General features: G+C 39.7%; 1 protein-coding gene across 3 annotated transcripts in view; it reads left to right on the top strand.

Annotated features, from left to right (window-relative positions):
- Positions 1 to 22,638, top strand: part of HMGCR (3-hydroxy-3-methylglutaryl-CoA reductase) — a 58,580-nt gene that overhangs the window by 25,583 nt on the left and 10,359 nt on the right. Inside the window, exons 1-6 of one of the 3 annotated variants that reach the window (XM_082624120.1) lie at positions 11,948 to 12,025; positions 17,053 to 17,240; positions 17,666 to 17,777; positions 18,055 to 18,142; positions 19,463 to 19,547; positions 20,442 to 20,547. In XM_082624120.1, the coding sequence (XP_082480246.1) occupies positions 17,076 to 17,240; positions 17,666 to 17,777; positions 18,055 to 18,142; positions 19,463 to 19,547; positions 20,442 to 20,547 (556 nt within the window). In that variant the 5' untranslated portion in view covers positions 11,948 to 12,025; positions 17,053 to 17,075. Of the gene's footprint in view, positions 1 to 11,947; positions 12,039 to 17,052; positions 17,241 to 17,665; positions 17,778 to 18,054; positions 18,143 to 19,462; positions 19,548 to 20,441; positions 20,548 to 22,638 lie in introns of those variants that run through there. The other 2 variants (XM_082624121.1, XM_082624119.1) reach the window with 2 other exon arrangements.

Genomic DNA, 22,638 nt, shown 5'->3' with positions numbered 1-22,638 from the left:
GAGGTGAAAATTCCAACCCTCTAATCATGCCTTGGTCTTTCTGGTGACCAACCCTCATCCTGACACTATCTAGGGACCCCAGCCACTAGTCGTCTAATTAGCATACAAAAGACACTCTAATCACTCTGCAGATTCTAAAGGTTTTAGTAGCTGTGTGCCAGGAACCAGGGACAAAGACCAAATATGTATTTATTTTGATTATATCATAGTATCCCAAACAAAACAAAAATTAACAAACTTGCCTGCTGAATTTCTGAAACTGGAAATCAAGACATTTCTGCTTAAGAGCAGGCATAATTACCCTACTTAAAGGGCAGTTGTCTTCTTTGGGTTTCTGGATCTGACAACATACCACCAATTATCACATACCAACATACTAAGTTGTTTAGATTTTTACATTATTTATACTTACATATACTAAAATATGCTGTCCTTTTGCCCCCAGCATCTCCAGGGATAAGCCCTTAGTGGTCAGGCTTTCTTTCCATGACTTGCCCCCCTTGTCTGTGACCTCAATAAGAGTGGGCAGCCAATTCAACCTGGTCCAACCAACCTCTTCCATCTGAATTTGAATTGTGAGGCATAGAGACTAGGAGTTGGGAGATGCATGCCATCAATAGCAGAGCTTTAAGCATATCTCTCAACTCATGCTGTTGAGATTCCTACCTTCTGCTTGTTTAAATTTTACTTAGATTGCATAAGATCTGGTACGGCATTTTCATACCTGCATCATACCAGACATTGTTTTCAGCAAGCAGAAATGAGATATTTCAATGTGGTCGATCCATTGGTTGGTTAAGTAGCCATTCCCAGTCCCCCTCTCCCTTGCTGTTTCCCCCAAAAGAGATTACAAAACTTAAATATTTTATTTCCCTGCTTCTCTTGCATTTAAGGGTGGCCATGTGATAGTTCTGGCCAAAGAAACATAAGTAGAAGTCTTCTGAAGAACTTTGGAGAAAATTTTTTTCTGATAAAAGAGACAGATGCAGTATGCCCCTTCACCTTATTTCTCCTTTGAACTATAGGGGAAGCAAAACTTTTCCTCAACCCTCTTAGAGTCTCTGGCTGGGCCTGAGAATTAAGTTGACATAAGACAGGTTAACAAGAGAAAAGTGTACGAATTTCATTTTTTACATCTACGTGAGAGACTTCACAGAAAAATGAAGACCCAAAAAGCAGTTACACCCAAGTGCTTATATACCAGGTTGAACAAAGGGTACTAATTGTGGAAAAGTAACTAAAATATATGGGGAGGCTAAAGGAAGATAAGGGTTGATTTAACAAGATCTGTTTGTACAGGTTTCACTTAGCTTCGACTCCCGATCTCTGGTGATAAGAATATTCTTTCCTTCCTGGTATAGAAAGGGCATCTTCCACATGAAAGAAAAAGTGCTTTCAGGAAGAAAAAGGGAGGTCACAGTGCCTTTCCTGAATCTGCTATTTTTCAAGTGCCTCTAGCTCAAAATTATCCTTATGCCAAAGTGGTGTATTTGGGGATGGCACATTCTACTACTATTCAGAACCCAGATGTAACACCTGGAGCTTCAGCAGCCATCTTGGAACCATGTGTCAAAGGCCAACAGAATTGTAGAGGTGCTATTCCTGACACTATTGAGCTACTGGACCAATGCTAGTAACCACCTACCTCCAGATTTCTTGATGTGAGAGAAGGAAAAATGTTTAAACCTCTGTGAGTTAGGTTCTCCATTATCTGAAGCTGAAAAGAATAATTCAAAAGCAACTCATTCGTAAAGACTAATTACCCTATATATATCCAAAGAAAACAAACACTAATCTGAAAAGATACATGCACCCCAAAGTTCATAGCAGCATTATTTACAATAGCTAAGAGATGGAAGCACCCTAAGTGTCCATCAGCAGATGAATGGATAAAGGAAATGTGATACACACACACACACACACACACACACACACACACACACAATGGAGTACTACTCAGCCATAAAAAGAACTTTGCCACTTGGAACAACATGGATGGACTTGGAGGTATCATGCTTAGTGAAATAGGTCAGAGAAAGACAAATGCTATATGTTATCACTTACATGTGGAGTCTAAAAAATAAAACTAATGAATATAACAAAAAAGAAACAGACTCACAGATACAGAAAACAAACTAGTGGTTACCAGTGGGGAGAGGAAAGGGGGGAGGGACAAATGGGGGTAGGAGATTAAGAGATACAACCTACTATGTAAAAAATAAGCTACAAGGATATATTGTACATCACAGGGAATATACCCAATATTTTATAATAACTATAAATGAAGTATAATCTTTAAAGATTGTGAATCACCGTGTTGAAACTAATAGAACATTGTAAATCAACTACATCTCAATTTAAAAAAAAATGAATTACGCTAGTGCAGGGAAAGTACTTCCTGGTATTGAGACAGTAAGCCAAAATGTAAATTTCATTAGTTCTGTGCAGCCTTCAATTGTTTTCTAATCACTCTACATGTACTCCTTAATCATGGGAACCATATCATCCACCTTATTGAAAATATCCACAATCCTTGAGCAGGGCTGGACCATCAGAAAAGTGTTTTTTAAATACAATATTCTTTTCATGAAGCACTAGGGCTCCAGATAAGGTACACCCCAGAATCTGTAAACAGTTTCAGAAAATAGTACCCTTTGGAACCAAGGGTACTGTTTGTTTTGTTGGAACCAAACAAAAAAACTAAGATGATTCAATACAGGCAGAAGTGACTCACCCTAAGAGGGAGTTATAGGTGTGGCTGCAGAGAATACAGTGTTCTGTGTATAAGAAAACCGGAATACAGTAACTTGGCAAAAGACAGAATTGGATCTACACCTCACACCACGTACAAAAATAGACTCCAAAGGAATCAGAGATCTTAATGTAAAGAACAAAACCCAACAAGTACTAAAAGAAAACACAGATGGATTCCTTTATAATCTTGGTGTAGGGAAAGGCTTTTGAATTATAATTCAAAATCGAGATATAATAAAAGACTACATTTAAAAAAACAAAAACAGGGCTTCCCTGGTGGCGCAGTGGTTGAAAGTCCGCCTGCCGATGCAGGGGACACGGGTTCGTGCCCCGGTCTGGGAAGATCCCACATGCTGCGGAGCGGCTGGGCCCGTGAGCCATGGCCGCTGAGCCTGCACGTCCGGAGCCTGTGCTCCGCAACGGGAGAGGCCACAACAGTGGGAGGCCTGCGTACCACAAAAAACAAAAACAAAAAACAAAACAAAACAAAAAAAACAAAAAAACAAAACCCAAAACTTTTGCATGGCAAAAATCACTATAAGCAAAGTCAAAAGACAAACTGGAAGAAAACATTTACAAAATATATCACAAATAATGGGCTAATTCTCATAACAAGAAGTACATCTCAAATCTAACAGCAAATAGAAGGGTAACACTGACACAGATTAGAGCAACTCGGTAGGCAAGCATTCACTAGCTAGTTTACTAGCTAGTTCTCATGCATATTAGGACTTCATAGTTAAATCTTACAGGCAGAAAGTTTCAAATGCTTACCTATCTCTGATAGACTTTCAGTAGTCAGGTGGTGTCAAATCTAGTGTGCAGAAGAATTTCGGTCAAATCTGTAAAAACAAAATATGCACCCTATATTTTAAGAAATACAAGTAGAATTCAAGGATACTTTTGACTCGGACATTTTCCCTCCTCACATGGTTTTAAAAAAATTAAAAAGCCTAGGGATTCTGCTGGAGTTCTGATTTTTACACTGATTTTAGAAAATAACTCCCACAAATAATATGCTTCCTCTGTCCAACAAAGATAAGATTTTATATGTTGGAATCATAGTAACTCCACCTGTATGTAGAACCTTCATGAATTCCTGCTTAACCAGCCATCAGCCCTCTTGTCCTTCCTTTGAAATACTAAGGGCAAGAAATGTTTGTTGACTTCACTTGACTGGGCAAGTTCCTGCTTAACAGTATTTATAACCAGAGTCATAGTTTCACTATTGTTAGAGTCATCAACAAATATATATTGATCACTTTCCATGTGTAAACTAGAGTACTTGCAAGCTTAAAAATGTTGACATCCACCAGTTACGGGGACCAGGTCTACTCAGAGGCCAAGGACAACCAAAGTGAGGAAATAAGAGGCCTTCAGAATGGGGTTTGTGAATGGAATACTATTGCCCAGGCGTTAGGAAGGAATTATAACAATTTCGGGGGGAACAGGGCCAGCTTCTGAAACGGCTTAGGGCTTGTAGTCAAAAGAGGCCCCGTAGGAATATAAAAGGAACGAAAAGGCTGGCATGGCAACCCATGATGCAGTCCTCACAGCTACGAGGTACCTCTTGCCACATCTCCTGCTCATGTGTCATCATCAGCTGCAATTCCTGGCAGGCTGAAGACTTCCACCTTCAAGTGTCAACCATCAGGTCCTCCAACTTTTTTGTCTCAAGGCTTTTCCCAAAGCCTCAGTATCTCTGCTCTGCATACATGTAGCTGGAAGTGTGCCCCAGAAGGCATTCTCAACCAAAGAGTGAGGGACAAGTGATCCTACCTCACCACCATTCCCCCACCCCCACTCCGCCATCCTTCAGAGAGGCATTCTACAGAGGGTCCCCAGCAGAACTGAGCCCCAGTTGCCCACAGTGGTGGCTAGCTGGATACTGGCCTTTCCTTCTTCCCTGTTATTCTTTGCATTCTTATTCTGACTTCCTGGGGTCATCCCCCAAATGAGTTATTGCACTAGGGTTTTTGACCCAGTCTTTGCTTTTGGGGGAACCCAAACCAAGACAGTCCTACTCTCGGTGAAGGAGGAATAGGATCAACTGAAAAAGCAGGTTGAAGTTTTAGACTCAGTCAGGCCTGCTTGAAAAGAATAGGGTACCAGAGAGAAGTGGGTCTATCATATGTGTGCAGGGGAGAGTGGAAAGAAATACTTCTGTTATATTTAAGGCCTACCCAAATCAGAATGCCTTCCTTCTCTGTACCTGACTATACTTTTATCTTTTTCTTTTTACTGGAATGAGAAGGGCATCTAAGAACAGAGACCAAACAGTTTCACTCTCACTTTATTCCCTATTAAATGCAGTGTCACACAGTGGCCAGATATTACAATCTGAGCTTTAAGCTCTTTACCAAAATTGAGATTATTTGGTGGTCCAACCAGTCCCAGATTCCAAAATAAAGATGGCTCCTCTTGTGAGGAATAAAGTAGAGGAGACCTAAGGCTTTGTCCACAGCCTGTAATCAAGCTCCTGGAGAGTTTCCAGAGCAACTGTTTCAATAAAGGACTGGGCAAGGATCTGTTCTGGCTACTTGCATTACCTTGTTTAGGGCAAAAATTATTAGCCCAACTATAATTATCTTAACTTCTCTTGGTGTACATGGGTCAAATTTCTTCCTAAACATGTATTTCAAAAGAACAAGCAGGGCTTCCCTGGTGGCGCAGTGGTTGAGAGTCCGCCTGCCGATGCAGGGGACGCGGGTTCGTGCCCCGGTCCGGGAAGATCCCACATGCCGCGGAGCGGCTGGGCCCGTGAGCCATGGCCGCTGAGCCTGTGCGTCTGGAGCCTATGCTCCACAACGGGAGAGGCCACAGCAGTGAGAGGCCCGCATACCGCACACACACACACAAAAAGAACAAGCAAGCAGGAGTTCTGACCAGAGAGGCATTGAGCAGTCTTTGCAGATGTTTTATGTTCTCCCTTGGGGAAGATAAACAGCCCATCTTTCTAGAGGAAGCACAGAGACCTTGGCAATACCGTTCTTTCTTTCTTTCTTTTTTTTTTTTAACATCTTTACTGGAGTATAATTGCTTTACAATGTTGTGTTAGTTTCTGCTGTATAACAAAGTGAATCAGCTATACATATACATATATCCCCATATCTCCTCCCTCTTGCATCTCCCTCCCACCCTCCCTATTCCACCCCTCTAGGTGGTCACAAAGCAGGCAATACCTTTCTTGAGAACAGAGGTTAGTTTGCTAATTCTACTCATTCTCCAGGAGAAGGGAAAAATTAGCTTTAGGGATGTTTGGACCCAGCTAGGGAGATTTTATCAAGAACATCTCATAACATACTGTCATTCAAGAAGCACAAATTCTTCAAAGCCTGGAAAGTGCAAAGTCAAACGGAAAAAGTAAGATTTTAGGGATGAAACAAGGTCAGGAGACTTATCAGTGCTCATCGGGGCCCCCAAGTCATGGGCTTTGAAAGCATCAATAACTAGTTTCAGTTCAGTCCAGCTGAAACAAATGTGGAAAGAACTGGAAACCTTTTCAGGGAGGCAGGAGTCACAGGCCTAAGAAATTTCGGAGAAGGAGGTAGCCATTGTGGTAAAAAAGCAGGGAGATCATGGTAGGTATTAGACGATGCAGAGGAAAAAGCAGGGAAATCAAGACCACACGCTGGTTGAAAGTTGCTGGTAACCATTCAGTGTTACAGGTGTTAAAGCAATGAATAAGACCAGTGAGGCCCTTTATTCTTTTTTTCTTTTTCTTTTTTTTTCTTTTGGCTGTGCCACTTGGCTTGCGGGATCTTAGTTCCCTGACCAGGGACTGAACCTGAGCCCTTGGTAGTGAAAGCACAGTCCTAACCTACTGGACCACCAGGGGATTCCCAAGGCCCTTTATTCTGAAAAGAGAGAAAGAGAGCCCTCTTCGCTAGTTTCACAGATTACCTTTTTATGTTCAACCATTTGTAATATTATACATTTTTAGTGGTTTTAGCTGAAACTCAAGTCTAGATGTTAATGAGAATTCCATTGATATTTCAAGCTAATGTTTATAAAATAACAGATCTTTGATCTTAGGTTTATATCTTTTGCTATGCCCCTAAAATCTTGATAGTAAAATTGTTTCCTGTTTTTGAGTTAAGTGATCAGCAACTGGTTTGGGTACTTACTGTATGCTCACCCAGTGTGGGGACAGTATGGAAGATGTAGAGGTGGAAGCCTTTCTTCAGTTTTGAGCTGGGCACATTGTTGCCGGAAAAAAGGTTACATTCCCCAGCTCCCTTGTTGCTAGGTATGGCCTTGTACTTCTGGCCACTGAGATATAAACAATGAAAAGGAGCTGACTCAGCTGGGAGGGGCCCTTTTTCCGCCCTTTTGTTTTTATTCTGCTCCTTCCAGAAGGACTGAAATGCAGATATGAAAATGGAGCTCCAGATGCCATCTTGGACCATGAGGTGATCCTGAGGATGGAAAACACAGGCTGAGGACGGTGAAGCAGAGGGACAGAAGGGTCCCTGAAAGCATCTTGAGCTTCCATGTTAATCCTAGATGAACTATTTCCAGTTTTCTTTACCCAAGAAAAAAAAGAAGCACTTATCTTGTTGAAGCCACTTCTAGTTTAGGCTTTCTGTTACTTGTAGCCAAATTCATTGCAATTTGTAGCAGGTACAGTTACGGTGCTGTACACTTTTTGGGCCATATTTACGTACGAGCGACAGTACTTTCATACTAAAAGATAGCCTACTATTTGCAGGCCTGGGCAATTGTTCTTTGTCTTTTCTTTCAACGGAGTTGCTCAGGGAAGCTGAAGAGAGCCTCCCTTGCGCCACTATCCTTTATTTTCTTTTACACTTGCCTTGTTTTTTCTCCCACCATTATAATTTCCTCCCTCAACTGGGAGCAAATACAAAGCTGAAGGAAGAGGTTGGGATTGGAAGAATGAAGGTGAACAGGAGGAAGATACTGGGGACTTGACAACTGAACTGGATACAGATTTTGTAGTAAGTGGCTCACTCCACTCTTATCAACTGAGACCAGGACCAGGTTTGTTATTGAAGGAGAAACAGTGGTGCTCACACTTGGGTCAAAATGTGTTCTTTTTCTTTCCCCCTTTTATTGGTGTTTAATTGACTTTTTTGAGAACCAGTCACCCTAGCCAAGAATCCCTAAGAATCTCAGGAAAAGATGTTTACTCCTCATTATAGATATGCTGTTTCTATTGATATGCTGTCTGAGCATTCTTTTTTCCTGAGGAGTGTAAATTCCTTTAAAAGAAAAAATATATATATTCCAATATATCTCATACCCACTCCCCAACTGATTCTACAAAGCTGGGGAAGAGCCTAATGAGAGGAATGGAGAAACTGTAAAGAAAATCACTGTTAAACGGTGAAAGCAGGTTTGGTGGACAGAAGAAATCTTTAACTCTGGGCACCCTCTCCTGCAGAGAGACCTTTGCTCCTAACTTCAAGAGAGGCTCCAGCTATTGGTTTCTGTTTAGAAAGTTTTAGAAACAAAGAAGCAGAATTCTAAGTTTTGCTACTGAAGTAAAATAGCAAAAAAAATTTAAAAAGAGGAGTAGCCAAGACTTTGGCCTACGTGAGATGCCACCAGTAGAAACTTGAGATCAGCCAACCTGCTCATGACTTCCTCACCTTTTAAATATCTCATATCCTACAGTACTTCAAGATTTCTGCCTAATTAAATGTTCTGCTCCTGTATCTGTCACCTCCATTCTCATGCTCACAATCTTGACTCTAGTGCCTACAATAGCTTCCTTCAAACCACTTCCTCCCCTTGTTCAAAACACCCTGCACCCCAACTCCATGCCCTACCTCTTTTCTCAGTGGACCCATGGCATACCTCACTCAGAACCCTTACCATGTTATCTGGAAGGATCCGTTTGTGTATGTTTTCTTATTTAAATCTGCACCTTGAGGGACTTCCCTGGTGGTCCAGTGGCTAAGCCTCCCTGCTCCCAATGCGGGGGGCCTGGGTTCGATCCCTAGTCAGGGAACTAGATCCCACACACCACAACTAAAAGATCCTGCATGCCACAACTAAGACCCGTGCAGCCAAATAAATAAATAAATAAATATTAAAAAAAAAAAAAAAAAAAAAAAGACTGTGCTTCCACTGCAGGGGGCGTGGGTTCAATCCCTGGTTGGGGAACTAAGATCCCACATGCTGTGCGGCACAGGTAAAATATATATATACATATAAAAATCTGTACCTTGAGTGCCTAGCCCTTTGCCTGGCATAGAGTAGCTCCTTCGTGAATATTTCTTGACCTTGAGCAGGAGTGATAATCCCAACATCTGCCAAAAGCTAAGTGACCAGTTGTCAGGTGTAATGTACTAGTTAAAAAAGACATCCCTGAAATTAAAAAAAAAAAAAAATTTTGTGCAAGACAGAGAGAAAATTACCCAAAGCTGGAAGATATAAATTTGAACACAGCTGGGAACTGTGAATGGGAAATAAATACGTAAAACGCTTTGTTGATGTTATGAAAGGTCTTTCACAGTGGGTCATCAGAAGCTTCAACAACCATGATAGGTGCTAACACGAAAGATAGCACAGTGGAGTGGTTTAGAGCACGTGCTCAGGAAATGGACTTCAGAGTTCATATTCCAGCTGTGTAAACCTAGGCAGATTACCTAACTTCTCTGTTTCTGTAGCTCCATCATTTGTAAAATGCAGGTTCTACTAATGCTTTCCGAATGTTATGAGAATTAAAGGAGTTAATATAAATAAAGCACTTAGAAAAGTGGCTAGTGCATAGAAAGAGCTATATAAAATTTCACTCCTATTGTTATTATTGTTCCTGTTATAATTCCTCATCCTAAAGCATGGCCTATGACAACAAGAAGAAGGAAGAGTGATGGAGGGCTAACATATAAGTAAATACTAAGAGCTATGTGGATAAAGATGGCAATGTGGGCCATTCACTACTTTAAATTTAGATCTCTTAAAATTGTACTTTTATAAACTCTTTGTTGTGAGGGTAAACCCACAAAAGAAGAAAGCACAGATTCCTTTGTCCCCCCCCCCACTTTCCCCTTCTATGTGTGTCCTTGCCAAATTTTATGATTTATCATTAAGTACAAATTATTATTTAAGTGCATAAAGATCCTTTTGACATAAATTGGGAATCATATAGAAGTTGTTTTAAGAACATAAAACTAGACAATTAGAGTTTCTTTATTACTTGCTTTTGAACTCATAGTCTCACTGGAGTTCTTAATTAAGCCGAATTTGGGAATACAGTTTCCAAATCTTGGTCTAAAGACTTTTTGTTGAAACACCTTCATAATCCTTATTTGAATTTATATTAGTAAGCATTTGTATAATCTGTAACTTATAATTCTGAGATAGCTGGTCCTTTTGACTTCTGGGGACATTAAAAGTACGACAAAGTTTCTAGCTCTGAGTACTTACAGATCTTTTTTTTCTTTCTTCTTTTTCCTTTTGATAAGACTCATAATAGGATACTTTAATTTTTGGTTAGTTCCCCTTAGTCTTCTTCACTGTGAAAACTCTTTCCTTCCATTATGATCAATTAAACAAATATTTAACAGTCATCCAATTTTATGAAGGGGTATAAGATTTATAAAGGAAGTTTCCATGTCTGTCATGTGGCTGCTGTAACTCCAGTGCCAACCAAGGTGCGTTGCACATAATGGGTGCTCGAAAAGTATTTCATAAAGAGATATGAATAAAGATCCTATACTGAAGCAGTGGAGGATAGTAGAACCAGTATAAGTTTTAGATATGGGTTCAAATCTCAGTTTTCCAAATTATTATCTATGTGATCTAAAGCAAGTTGTTTAACAAACTCATTTTTTCTTGTAAATGGAAATACCTATTTCATAAGGATTATGAGAATTTATCAAGATAATAGTTTATTAAAACTCCTCCTGAGTGTATAGTGGGTATCAGGGACTGCGTTTCAAAATATAGGCCTTTAAAAGTTGAGGGGATTGCAGTTCCTGTTCTTAAGAAAGTTCCACATAATAATAACACAGGTCACAGAATATGGACATGTTATGGGTGTTCAGAGTAGGGAGAGATGACTGTATTTGAGGGAATCAGGAAACGAGGTGACATATGAAATAGTCCTTGAAGGAGAGTTAGGATTTCAACAGTTGAAATGTGCAAGCATGTCCAGATTAAACAGAGAACATAAACAGGGAGCAAAAAGGTACTGAGTGTGACTGAAAAAAGGTCAGTTACTCTTTTGGCTGAAATGTAGGGTTGACACAGGAAGTAGTGAGAGATAAACAAGAAATGTGGGGTAGGGCCATATTGGGGTTGCCAGTTTCTTTAATTCAATAGACAGTGAGCAACTCTTGGTAATTTGTGGGCAGGCCAACGGAATAATAGTATTGGAAGGTGGAAGCACCTAAGCGTGGAGAGACCAGTTAGGAGAGGCTATTGCATTATTTCAGGCAAGAGATAATAAAGGTCTGCAGCAGGGAGGGATCAGAGGGAAAGCAGACACGACAAAGGAAGCACATTTCAGAGCGAATCGACAGTCTGTGACTAGTGCCTTGTGCTGTAGGGAGAGAGGGAGAGAAGGGGGGAAGAGAAGGAGGGAGGTGGGGGAAGAGAAAGAGGGAGAGAGGGAGGGAGAGAGAAACCCCATGACTGGAGCCATTTACACTATTTACAGGAATGGGTAAATCACAGGAAGGTGTCGGTTTGGGTTTCGGAAATGGGTCAGCTTGAGGTTTGGATTGCTTCTTGCTGCCACCTTCCCTTTTGTACATCCTGGTTTTCAGGGCCACCTCCACCTCTCTCCACTAAGTAATTGTGCATTCTATCCTTGACCTGACCCTGCGTTTATCTTCACGCCCCAATTCTGCTCCCTACTACTCCTGGCCATTGTACTCTCACAGCCACAATGACCCCAGCTCAGGTCCTGGGCTGTAGGACACTCCACCCGCCAGATCCCCTATCGTCTTCGCCTAGGCAGCTTCCATGCGTGCGCCCCCACGGCTCTGTGACCAATAGACAGGCCCTAGTGCTGGGGTTCGACTGGCTATTGGTTGGCTGAGCCATGGTGAGAGATGGTGCGGTGCCCGTTCTCAGCACGGGTGAGAGCTGTGGGCGGTTGTTAAGGCGACTGTTCGTGACGTAGCGCCGTCAGGCCGAGCAACCCCCAGATGATTGGCTAGACGATCGGACGATCCTTCCTTACTGGCCACAGGCTCGTCCGGCTCCGAGCGTGCGTAGAAGCAAAGGTTCCTTCCGCTCCGCGTCTTCGTTGACTGGAGACGCGCGGAGCGCCAGCTCCCGGGGACTGTGGCCTCTGGTGAGATCGGGAGGTGAGGAGGGCGGCGGTGGGCGGGAGCGGGTTAGGGTCGTGTAGGTGGCGGTTCTCGAGTTCCGTCCGGCCCTGGAAAGGGGCAGCCGGCGCCTCCTGCCGACCCGGGGGGAGCTGCGCTGGCGGCTTTGCCCGGGGTGGCGCCCCGGTCCCGCGGGGACTGCGAGGAGACGTCCTTGACACGCGGCCGGCCGAGTGGCGGCCCGCATCTATGCCGGGGAGCCCGCGGGCCAGGCTGGGTCAGAGGGGCGGGCGGCGGGCCGGCCTCTTCTGGGCTCCCGTCTCCATCGGTGGACCGGCGGGGCGTCGCCGCGTTCGCTGGCCCTGTCCGAAGTTGGCGGTGCTGGCCAAGCAGTCACGATCGTCGGGGCGGAAAGGGTGCCAGGCAGGGTGATCTCGGAGTCCCGTTGATTCGAGGAATGCTGGTGGGCTGTGGGGCAGCCAGGCCCGCAGGTCGGGGAGGGAACGCGAGAAGGTCTGTCAGGTGTGGGCGTTCACGCCCAGGCTTGCAGTTATCACTGGGCTCACGCCCTGGCGCTGCTGTTCGTCAGCACCTTAAATGCTGCTGACTAGCTCAGAGCCGTGAAAGAACCGTGGATCTGCATAGATGCGTCCGGTTATTTCCAGGAGAAACGGATTGAGAGGATGCAGAGCCCAAGGTAGAGACTTGCCCGAAGACGTCAACGATTCTTCTCCTTCTTCTCCTTTCTCTCCTTCTTCTTCTTCCTCTCCTTTTTCTTCTTCTTCTTCTCCTCCTCCTTTTTTTTTCCCCCCAGGGGGCGTAGTCTCCTTGGTGCTGATTGCTGATGTCCTTTAGTCTAAACTGTGTAGGTTTTTCGGAATATTTGGTTTTGGTATTTTGATAAGGAAGAACGTACCTTGGAGACTCACAAATAGAACAGTCAGTTTTTGCAGTAGGAGGAGGTTGATGTACTTCATCTTAAATGGTCGTTTGAAATTTTTCAGGTCTTTGAGGACATGCCCTCTTAGACTTGGTCCTGAAAAGTCATGGGAAACATCTGTTTCCAGGCCGTACTAAGTAATCGTGTAAAATTTTAGCATCACGCAATGTAAAGAATGTATTTTTTTTTGTTTGCTTGTGAATTAATTTTTTTCTCCGTGCAATGAAAGACATTTTTTGATTTAGAGGTAATCTAGAAAGGCCCAGAGTGTACTTTGGGGATAGACTGGATTGTGAGGGCCTGCTTGGTTGTAGTGTCTTTCCAATTTGTGATAAACTTGGCAGTAAAGACAATGGGAGTTAGTAATATGAAGGCTTGAAAAATGTGCAAAGATTACATCATTAACATGTGAAAACGGTTGTGTGTGTGGCATAAGCATTTCAAGATGAAGTGTGTGTGCACGCATGTGCATGTGCTCTTTTTATTCTTGTATGATTCAGTTTCTAGGCCATGGATAGATTAACACATCTATATCACTATCTATTTAGGTTGACCATATGAAATTGCTGATATTTGACATTTGACCATTTTTCCCATACAAAAAATAGCAGTTTCATATGGTTCACTTAATACTTGCCTTTGTTTTAAAGAACTTTGGAGCTCTAGCTTCATAAGTGAATAAAAAGATATGTGACTTACACAGAGGCACACCATGTCATAGAATTGGGTGTAGAATTCAGGTTTCCTGATTCCAGTGTGAGAATTTTTTTTTTCCATAGGATACTGGGTTGAGCAGCAGAATTCTCGATCCTGTTGGAATTAAAAATGACTCCGTACAAGACATGGTTTATTTATTTGTTTGTTTGTTTATTTATTTATTTTGGGCTGCGTTGGGTCTTTGTTGCTACGCGCGGGCTTTCTCTAGTTGCGGTTGAGTGGGGGCTGCTCTTTGTTGCGGTATGTGGTCTTCTCATTGCGGTGGCTTCTCTTGTTGCAGAGCATAGGCTCTAGGTGCACGGGCTTCAGTAGTCGTGGCTCACGGGCTTCAGCAGTTCTGGTGCACAGGCTTAGTTGCTCCGCGGCATGTGGGATCTTCCCGGACCAGGGCTCGAACCTGTGTCCCCTGCATTGGCAGGCGGATTCTTAACCACTGCGCCACCAGGGAAGTCCCCTACATGGTTCTTGCCTTCAAAGAGACAAAACGTACACAGCAATTAATATGAGAACAGTGTAAGATAGTGTATAATCAAATACTGGAATGTGCAGCACAGGGAGAGTGCTGAGTGGGAGGAAAGAATCAGAGTAGGATGCCAAAGCATCTTTTTCTGCAATTGGCCATAGTAGGTGGTTTTTGTAGCATATTGAATTAGAGTTTGGGAATTCAATCTAATTTAAATTATCCATTCTTTTGAATACTCTGTGAAATGTTTGCAGCATACTTCAGTCTGAATAAGCAAGGCATAAATTGCCTAGCTTGATTTTTTAAACTAAAGTTTATTTTTATTGCAGCATGTTCTAAATACTGTACTTCGAATTGGCATGAGCTGTCTATTGCCTGCTAGTGCCACTTGCAACTGCTGATGAGGTTGGAAGATTGGATTCCATGGCATTTAAATGATTTGCATAATCACAGGGAAATGGGGAGGGTGCTAGTGTGAATTGTGCAATTATAGTTACTTTTGACACACCTTTGTACATTTGGTTACTCATTTTGTATTTCCAAATAGGTGAGGTTCTCTGTGTTTGGGGATGGTTTATGGGATCATGTCACGGGATCATGTGTAAATCTTTTCCGGAATGTTGCAAAGATGACTTTACACCTAGGGAAGAAATGTTCCAGTATTGACAATGCTACCATGAAGCTTTTGAGGGAAAACATAATGTCCCTAATACACAATTATAGATTAATAATGCTAAACCTATTTGTGATCAAATTGGGGTGCCTTCTTGCTAGCAGCTCAGATTTTAATTCAACCAAATTAACTTTTTAATAGTGAAGAATACATTTTCTTGTTAAGGGAATATTCTAAATTGAGAGAGATTGGGGGGAGAGAGTGTTATAAACTTGGACCTAGTTTCAAAATGTGTTTTTAGTTAATTCATTTTCTGTAACACTAGTTGACCCTTTAGACTAGTTTATAGGGTTTTCTTTTTAAATATAAGGAAGTTATGTGATAGAAGGCTGTCATGAAAATCTAGGCTCTTATGAGGCTTTTAGTTGAAATGAAGTAGAGTTCAAATCTAAGATACGATTAATATTCTCCAATACTTTAAGTCCAAGTCCCTGCTAATTTAATAGAAAGTATGTTCGTTATTGTTCATTTTCCAGGATAATATAGGAAATGTATAGCCTCTCTTCCCCACCCCATCCTCCCTTAATATGTTCTCTGAATGCAGAGAACTGGGGGGCTTGAAGTGGGGGAGTTATATCCATATCTTTAAAAAAGTCATCTTTAGGTCTGTTTCAAGATGTGTCAATAAAATGCATGCTACTGTAGCTTAAGAATTTATTTTTAATTAGCAGGTATTTGTTGAGCAACTGCTATGTATGAATGCAATGTGCTGGAGGATGAACTGAGCAATAGGCCTCAGGGAGGAAGGTTGAAAAAGCCTGAATAAACACAGGCAGATGCATGCCACATTTATACGTTTCAGTGACCCGCCTGCCTTTTAAAATTGAGACCCACAATAAGAAATACATGTTATGTCGGAAGCCAGTACAAACACTCATATGTATAATTTCATGAAACGTAATGTTTCAAAAAATAATATCTACCCATACCACGTCTTACCCACAGCTTTTTTCTCTTTTTCCTTTTATTTTAAAATATTTGTTCTGACTCATAAACTTGATTTCATGATCTCATCAATCCAGTGAAGGGTTGTGACCTGCGGTTTGGAAACCAGGTATCTATTTGGTGGCCTGATGTGGCTGAAATGTAGAGAATAGAGAACATTGAGTGATGCAGTGAGAGGTGACGCTTAGTAATTGCTTTGGTTTGTAAAAGCATCTCTTATTTTCTTTTCCCTAACACTTTAAATAGATTAATGCTTTATTTTCCTTAATTTGGTGCCTTTTTATTTTCCTCCAATAAATGAATCACTTTCTTAATTATTACCATAAATGTGAGATTCATTTGAATTCTTGATAGTCTGTCAATCAGTGGCCTTAAAATTAAATCTTAATTGATTTTTATGGGTAGTTAATATGCTTTATCATAAGCATTAATTTTAGTGTAAGGCTTGCAAGTTCCTATATTAGAGATTAATAACTATACTAGATTTTTTTAAAAAATCAGAATATCAAAATTATTATTACTATTATTTAGCCAGCAAATATGGAAAAGTTTTGCCATGGTAGTCATTAGGCCAAAATAACCCATATTCTGTTGGGAATTTTTCAATGCTGTAGATGTCTAGTTTGGCCAGCCATCCTCTTATTCTAGTACTGTTCCAGCATTTTTATTAAATGCTGTTAAAGTTTGGGAAAAGACCTCTGGTGACAGCAACATTAGGAAGGTTTATTAAACATTTTGACATACTGTGCCATGTGTTTTATGGAATGGAAAAGTCTAATGGACTCCTGCCCTTGAAGAGCTTTATAAACTAAGATAATGATTTACAGGAGGACACTGAACAAGTAGATTGTTTGGTATTTACCTTTTTTTGCATAACTAGAATGTAGAGAATGAAGAGGGTGCTTATATGCATTTTGTGTCAGGGTAATCAGAAAATAAATGTGAATGGTTGTTTCTCACTTTTGTTTTGTGCTTTATTGCTCTCCTCCTTGCCTCAGATAATAATCGGGCTGAGGTATTATTTGGTTTGATCTTAAATGCTCGAATTCATACAACTGGTAAGAAAAAGCTGCTTTTAAGTTGTTAGTGAATAATAGAGGATTTAAGTGTTGTGAGTAAAGAAGTAATAACAGTCCTCTTATTTTAATTTTGTAATTATTTTCCAGAATTATAAGGAATACTGTCAAATAGTTTTATTCTTAATATACAAGACACTGCATACAAATCAGGGTTTACAATGCACTTTTCCTTAAAATGTTTTCCTAAGAATACAGTGAGCTGTATACTAAGTGTTCATACTTGATATTCCTTCCAGAATCCAGGGATTCTTCAGCTACAATGTTGTCAAGACTTTTCCGAATGCATGGCCTCTTTGTGGCTTCCCATCCCTGGGAAGTCATAGTGGGGACGGTGACACTGACCATCTGTATGATGTCCATGAACATGTTTACTGGTAACGATAAGATCTGTGGTTGGAATTATGAATGTCCAAAGTTTGAAGAGGTTTGTGAGATTAATCTGATTATTGACTAAATACATTTTGAATTTCTAAAGAGTGTCTCCTTTTACAGACCACATAATTTAAAAAACTTATGAGTAAAATTTTTATTTCAGTATTCATAACTTTCATTTACTTATATAATATGGAAATGCACTGGAAATACTTTTCTTTTGCTTTTGGTATACAAATGAGTGTAATTGACTTTACTTGAGAAATATAGCTTTCATAAGTGACTAACATTGAAAAATGATCGGCTTAAACATTAGATTGTTTAAAAATTGGGAGTAAATTTTTGATTTGCCTTGTAATATTTTATCTGACTTGTGCCTAAATTTATACTGTCATGATGATATGTAAACTAATGATGCATGCAAAATAAAAATTATTATTTTTGATTTGGATTTTTCTTTTCTATCTCTCCCAATAGGATGTCTTGAGCAGTGATATCATAATTCTGACAATAACACGATGCATAGCAATCCTGTATATTTACTTCCAGTTCCAGAATTTACGCCAACTTGGATCAAAATATATTTTGGGTAATAATTTTATATATTAACCTTTTTGTGTGCTATCAAATTTTTGATTTACTGTGGAAATTTACCTGTTTGTTTAAATCATGTGTGTGGAAATGTGTGTGCTGCATGTATTCAGTAGTTTCATTTCTTTTTATTCAAGTTAGATGTTCTGCTATTTGAGACCTTAATAATCTGGAGAAAATAGTATTATTTCTCTCAATATCGTATGGGACTGTATGTTATTGTGTGTGTAAAAAAGGCTGAAGTTTTTTCAGTTTGCTGAATTTTGTCATTTTAGGTATTGCTGGACTCTTCACAATTTTCTCAAGTTTTGTATTCAGTACAGTTGTCATTCATTTCTTAGATAAAGAATTGACAGGCTTGAAGTAAGTATTTAAGCATAAATATACTTTCTTTCAAAATATTTTGTTAAGAACTGTTCTTCTCTATGATATAAAGCATTATAGTATATAAATTATCAAAAGTTTATAGAAAATATGGGAAAATTTTTCATGTAATCATTTAGCTAATTTAAATACCTGTTAATGTTTTAGTATATATCCTGTCCCACTTTTTTATACTTAAATAAAACTTCTGAGATCATACTGTATATACTGCTTTATAACTTTTATGCTTTATAATAGTTTATCAACACCTTTGCATGTCCTTAATGCTAAACTAAATTATTTGTAATAGCTGTCTAGTATTCCCCTATCCTCTAGGTTGGATTGTTAGGTTATTTAATTTCCCCCATTAATAACAACACTGTGATAAATGTCTTTGTAGCTAAATTTTTGTTTGTATTCATAGTCATTTTCTTAGGATACATTCCTAGGAGTGAAACAGTGGCTGTGTAGGTTTTTAGGGCTTTTAAGTGCTGTTATTGCCAATTTGTTCTCTAGAAAGATTGTTCAGTTTATTCTTCTATAGATAGTAATTAATGAAAAAAGAATTGCATACAGTATACAGGTTTCCCCTGCTATCTGAAAGTACAGCTTTCCTATGAAACCTTTTGTAAGTGAAGAAGCAATTGCCTTGGGACACATCTTTGAAGGGATGCACACAATAAATCAAGGTAAAGCACAGTGCTCACAGACACAGTTCAAAGCTATGGCAGCTTGGTGCTGAGATGCTAAGTGTAGTTCCCAGGCAGTGCCGTTCTCTCTGTCTGCTCCAGGTACCCACTGCCTCTATAACGGTTCCCTGCAAAACAAACACTGAATGCTATTTTCACTTTTCACCTTTTTTTGTCAAAGTGAAAACCTTGTTTGGATTTCTTTTGGTTAGCAAAAATGTAGGTCTTTTCATAAAAGTGAAGTGGCATAAAGCAAACTTTCGAAAAGTGGGGGACACATGTATTCCTCTTTTTCCCCCATGTTGATTCACAAGGACACATTTTTTTTTAACTAAGGATGATATTTTGCTATAGAATTATCAAAAGGTGTTTCTGTATAAATATATTTACATTTTTAACATTAAAAATATTCTTAAATATTTTGAGTGACTAACATATTTAGCTTTGAGGATGTCAAAGGAATATAGGTTATACCTTTTGGTCTGCAGAGGTAACACATGCCAGAGCTCATACAAGGCATGGGACGAGGGGTGGGGGGGGGAGTTTTGTTTTAGGAAGGGATTTTTCGGTAATATTTTTTCTTTTGTTAAATAATACCTGATCATATTGTTTTCTTTTTTTCTTCCCCCAGTGAAGCTTTGCCCTTCTTCCTACTGCTGATTGACCTTTCCAGAGCAAGTGCACTAGCAAAGTTTGCCCTCAGTTCCAACTCACAGGTATTATTTATAAGACATGAATGTTAGTAATATCCTTTTTTTCAGATTGTTTACATTAATAGGAAAGATTAATGGTTTCTTCACAATCCAAGATTCAGGAATTGCCTGCAATTTTGTCAAGTCCTAAGACTGGTCTTCCTAGGAACCCTAGGAACTGTCCCATTTATCTGACAACTCAGTTGTAATTCCACAGCTTCTAGAATTTGGAATCTTCCCTGTTTTCCTTTTTGAAGTTTTCAGAATGTAAGGTATTATGTCTTTTGGATAAATTAGAGTATCTACCTAGTGAAACATACCAGAGAACAGACAGGATCTAATGGAAGAATCTCAGGGTAGATAGATTTCTAAACCCTGTGAATTAACACTAGCGTTATTTCCCACCTAAAGTTTTATCTTGGTGTTCATTAGTCACTTTAAAGAACGTAACATTTTTAATAATACTGAGTAACTGAGTATAAAATATTGTGTACTTCTGCCCTGATTATGTATTTGATATTTATGATCATTTGAGCATTTTGACAAGGATATTTAGGTTTCATAATACTAATATGATCTCAAAAAATTTGCAACTAAGAACTTCTGTCGGTGGTAGCCAAAGTATAAAATGTAGGATTTATGTGGGATTTAAATGGCAGGATTAATGCACCACTTCAAAGGAATCTTCCTAAGAAATATCTCGTTCAGTGGACGGGGAAAGCAAGGCAGTGTATATATTCTTCTTTCTCTAGTCCTCTATATTATCCTTTGTATCTGGAATGCCTGTTAGTCTTATCATATTGTGTATTTTATTCTTAATATAGTAGATTAGGTTTAGTAGAAGCCCTGGGATGCTCTAACATTTTTAAAAGTTACTTTGTACCTTACCCTCATTGATATGTTTGGTCTGTGTTTTAGGATGAAGTAAGGGAAAATATTGCTCGTGGGATGGCAATTTTAGGTCCCACATTCACCCTTGATGCTCTTGTAGAATGTCTTGTGATTGGAGTTGGTACCATGTCAGGTTTGTAAACAGTTTTTAATATATTTTAAAATGAGTTTGTAGAAGAGAAAAAGGAATATATTAAATTGTATCAATTACTCTTAAATTCTGACTTTTAAAAGTCTGACATTACTCTTAAAATTTTTTAATTGTATGACTATGTAGGTATATCTGATCTGACCTCATGTCTCTCTGCTTTAGCAAAAATTTAGTAGGTTACCGATTTCTTTTCTTTTTTTTTACATTAAATAATTATTTTAAATATTTGGCTGCGTTAGGTCTTTGTTGCTGTGGGCGGGCTTCCTCTAGTTGCATTGAGCGGGGGCTACTCTTCGTTGCGGCACGCGGGCTTCTCATTGCAGTGGTTTCTCTTGTTGCGGAGCACGGGCTCTAGGCACGTGGGCTTCAGTAGTTGTGGCATGTGGACTCAGTAGTTGTGGCTCGCGGGCTCTAGAGCACAGACTCAGAAGTTGTGGCGCATGGTCTTAGTTGCACGTGGGATCTTCCCAGACCAGGGCTTGAACCCATGTCCCCTGCGTTGGCAGGTGGATTCTCAACCGCTGCACCACCAGGGAAGTCCCCTGATTTATTTTCACTCTTACTATCGCATCATCTTTTCCTGTGCTCCACTTTTTTGATGACTTTAAGGTGTTTTTATTTGCTTTTTGTTTGGTTTTTAACCAAGATTGTATCCTAGGCTCATTTAGAAAGCATCATCCAGCCTCTACTGTTGTCTGGACTAAATTAATGACTTGGTTCCTTGTGTTTTAATTGTCATGTAGGAGACAGTGCAAAAGTCAGGAGGTGGACAGATCTAAGTTGGGTCCACCTAACTGAGTGGTTAGGAAGATTTAATCAGACTATGCAGTACATCTTAGCACTTAGCCAGCACTGACCTCAGCACATATGTTTCTTCATCCTTAATTGGATAGTAGAGAATGAGATATTAAATATCAAACACGGGACTCCATTATATAGGACAAAAATTATGGCCTCATATGGAAATTTGCCAGAATGAATATATCATGCTGTTGTCAAGGTTTCCTAATCAACTAAGACTAGATTTTATGGCTTTCTCATGAGGGTCACACTTAGTTAACTACTATTCTAGTGTATTTCCTGGTGCCTTAGTGCCCTCAATAAGGGGTTTCATTCTTTCAGAAGTATATTATCTAACTTTTAAGAGAGTAGTTAGTTGCTATTATTGGTTGAGGTCTGTTCACTAGATAGTATGTTAAATATATATAATGTTTCTTCTCACTTTCTGATGGTAAATTTATTATTTATTCAGTTATTTTACCTGTCATTCAAAGTTTATTTAGCAAAGATTTTTTAAAATTATTTTTTTAAATGTACATTTCTTAAAATTTACTCTTTTTGGGTATAGTTTTGAGTATCGACAAAGATGTAGTCATGTAACTGTCACCACAATCAAGAAAAAATGTTTTTGATCAGGTGAAAAATATACCTATGTGATTTTATACAAGCAGAACAGTATATAAGAAGATGAGAGGCTTAGCTAGGAACTGGTAGTGGGCTGTGAAACCAAGGATTATTCATTTGAAACTGATGTGGAAAGCATTGGAGACTGATGTGGAAAGTAGGGTGATGAGTTTGGTCATAAGTCAGAGCAGTGGACAAAGGAAGTGATTAGATTTGATGTTGGAAAAGCCAGCTAGGAGGCATTTACAGCCATACAGAAGTGGTAAAATTAGGGATTTGGCTTAGGGTAGAATAAAAGGACAGATTTAACACATACTAACTAGGAAGTAAACCTTTGGAAAGCCAGTAAACAAATTTTTTTTAAGTCTTTACTTCTTGGAACTTGTAGATTGGTGCTGTGTCCTTGTAGTAAAAAAGTGGCACAAAGAGGCTGTGCCACTGGGACAGAATAAGGAAGAATGCCTGAAGAACCTGTGACGACAGTGGTTACTGTTGTACAAAGGGAAGGAGTAGGTAGCCAGGTGGTAAAAAGCAATGGTCAATATGGCTTTGATAGTCTCAAGTTTGAAAAGATTACAATTTGGCTACTTTTTAAATAGAGGTTGTTCATAATGCTTTTGTCATTGTAATTTTGTATTCTCTTGAATTTCTGCATTTGAGGGTAATAGC

Source organism: Mesoplodon mirus, assembly GCF_964341445.2.
Source record: "Mesoplodon mirus genome assembly, chromosome: 5".
Lineage (NCBI taxonomy): Eukaryota > Metazoa > Chordata > Mammalia > Artiodactyla > Ziphiidae > Mesoplodon > Mesoplodon mirus.
The sequence above is the reverse complement of the archived record's forward strand: the minus strand, read 5'-3'. Positions and strand labels throughout refer to the sequence as shown.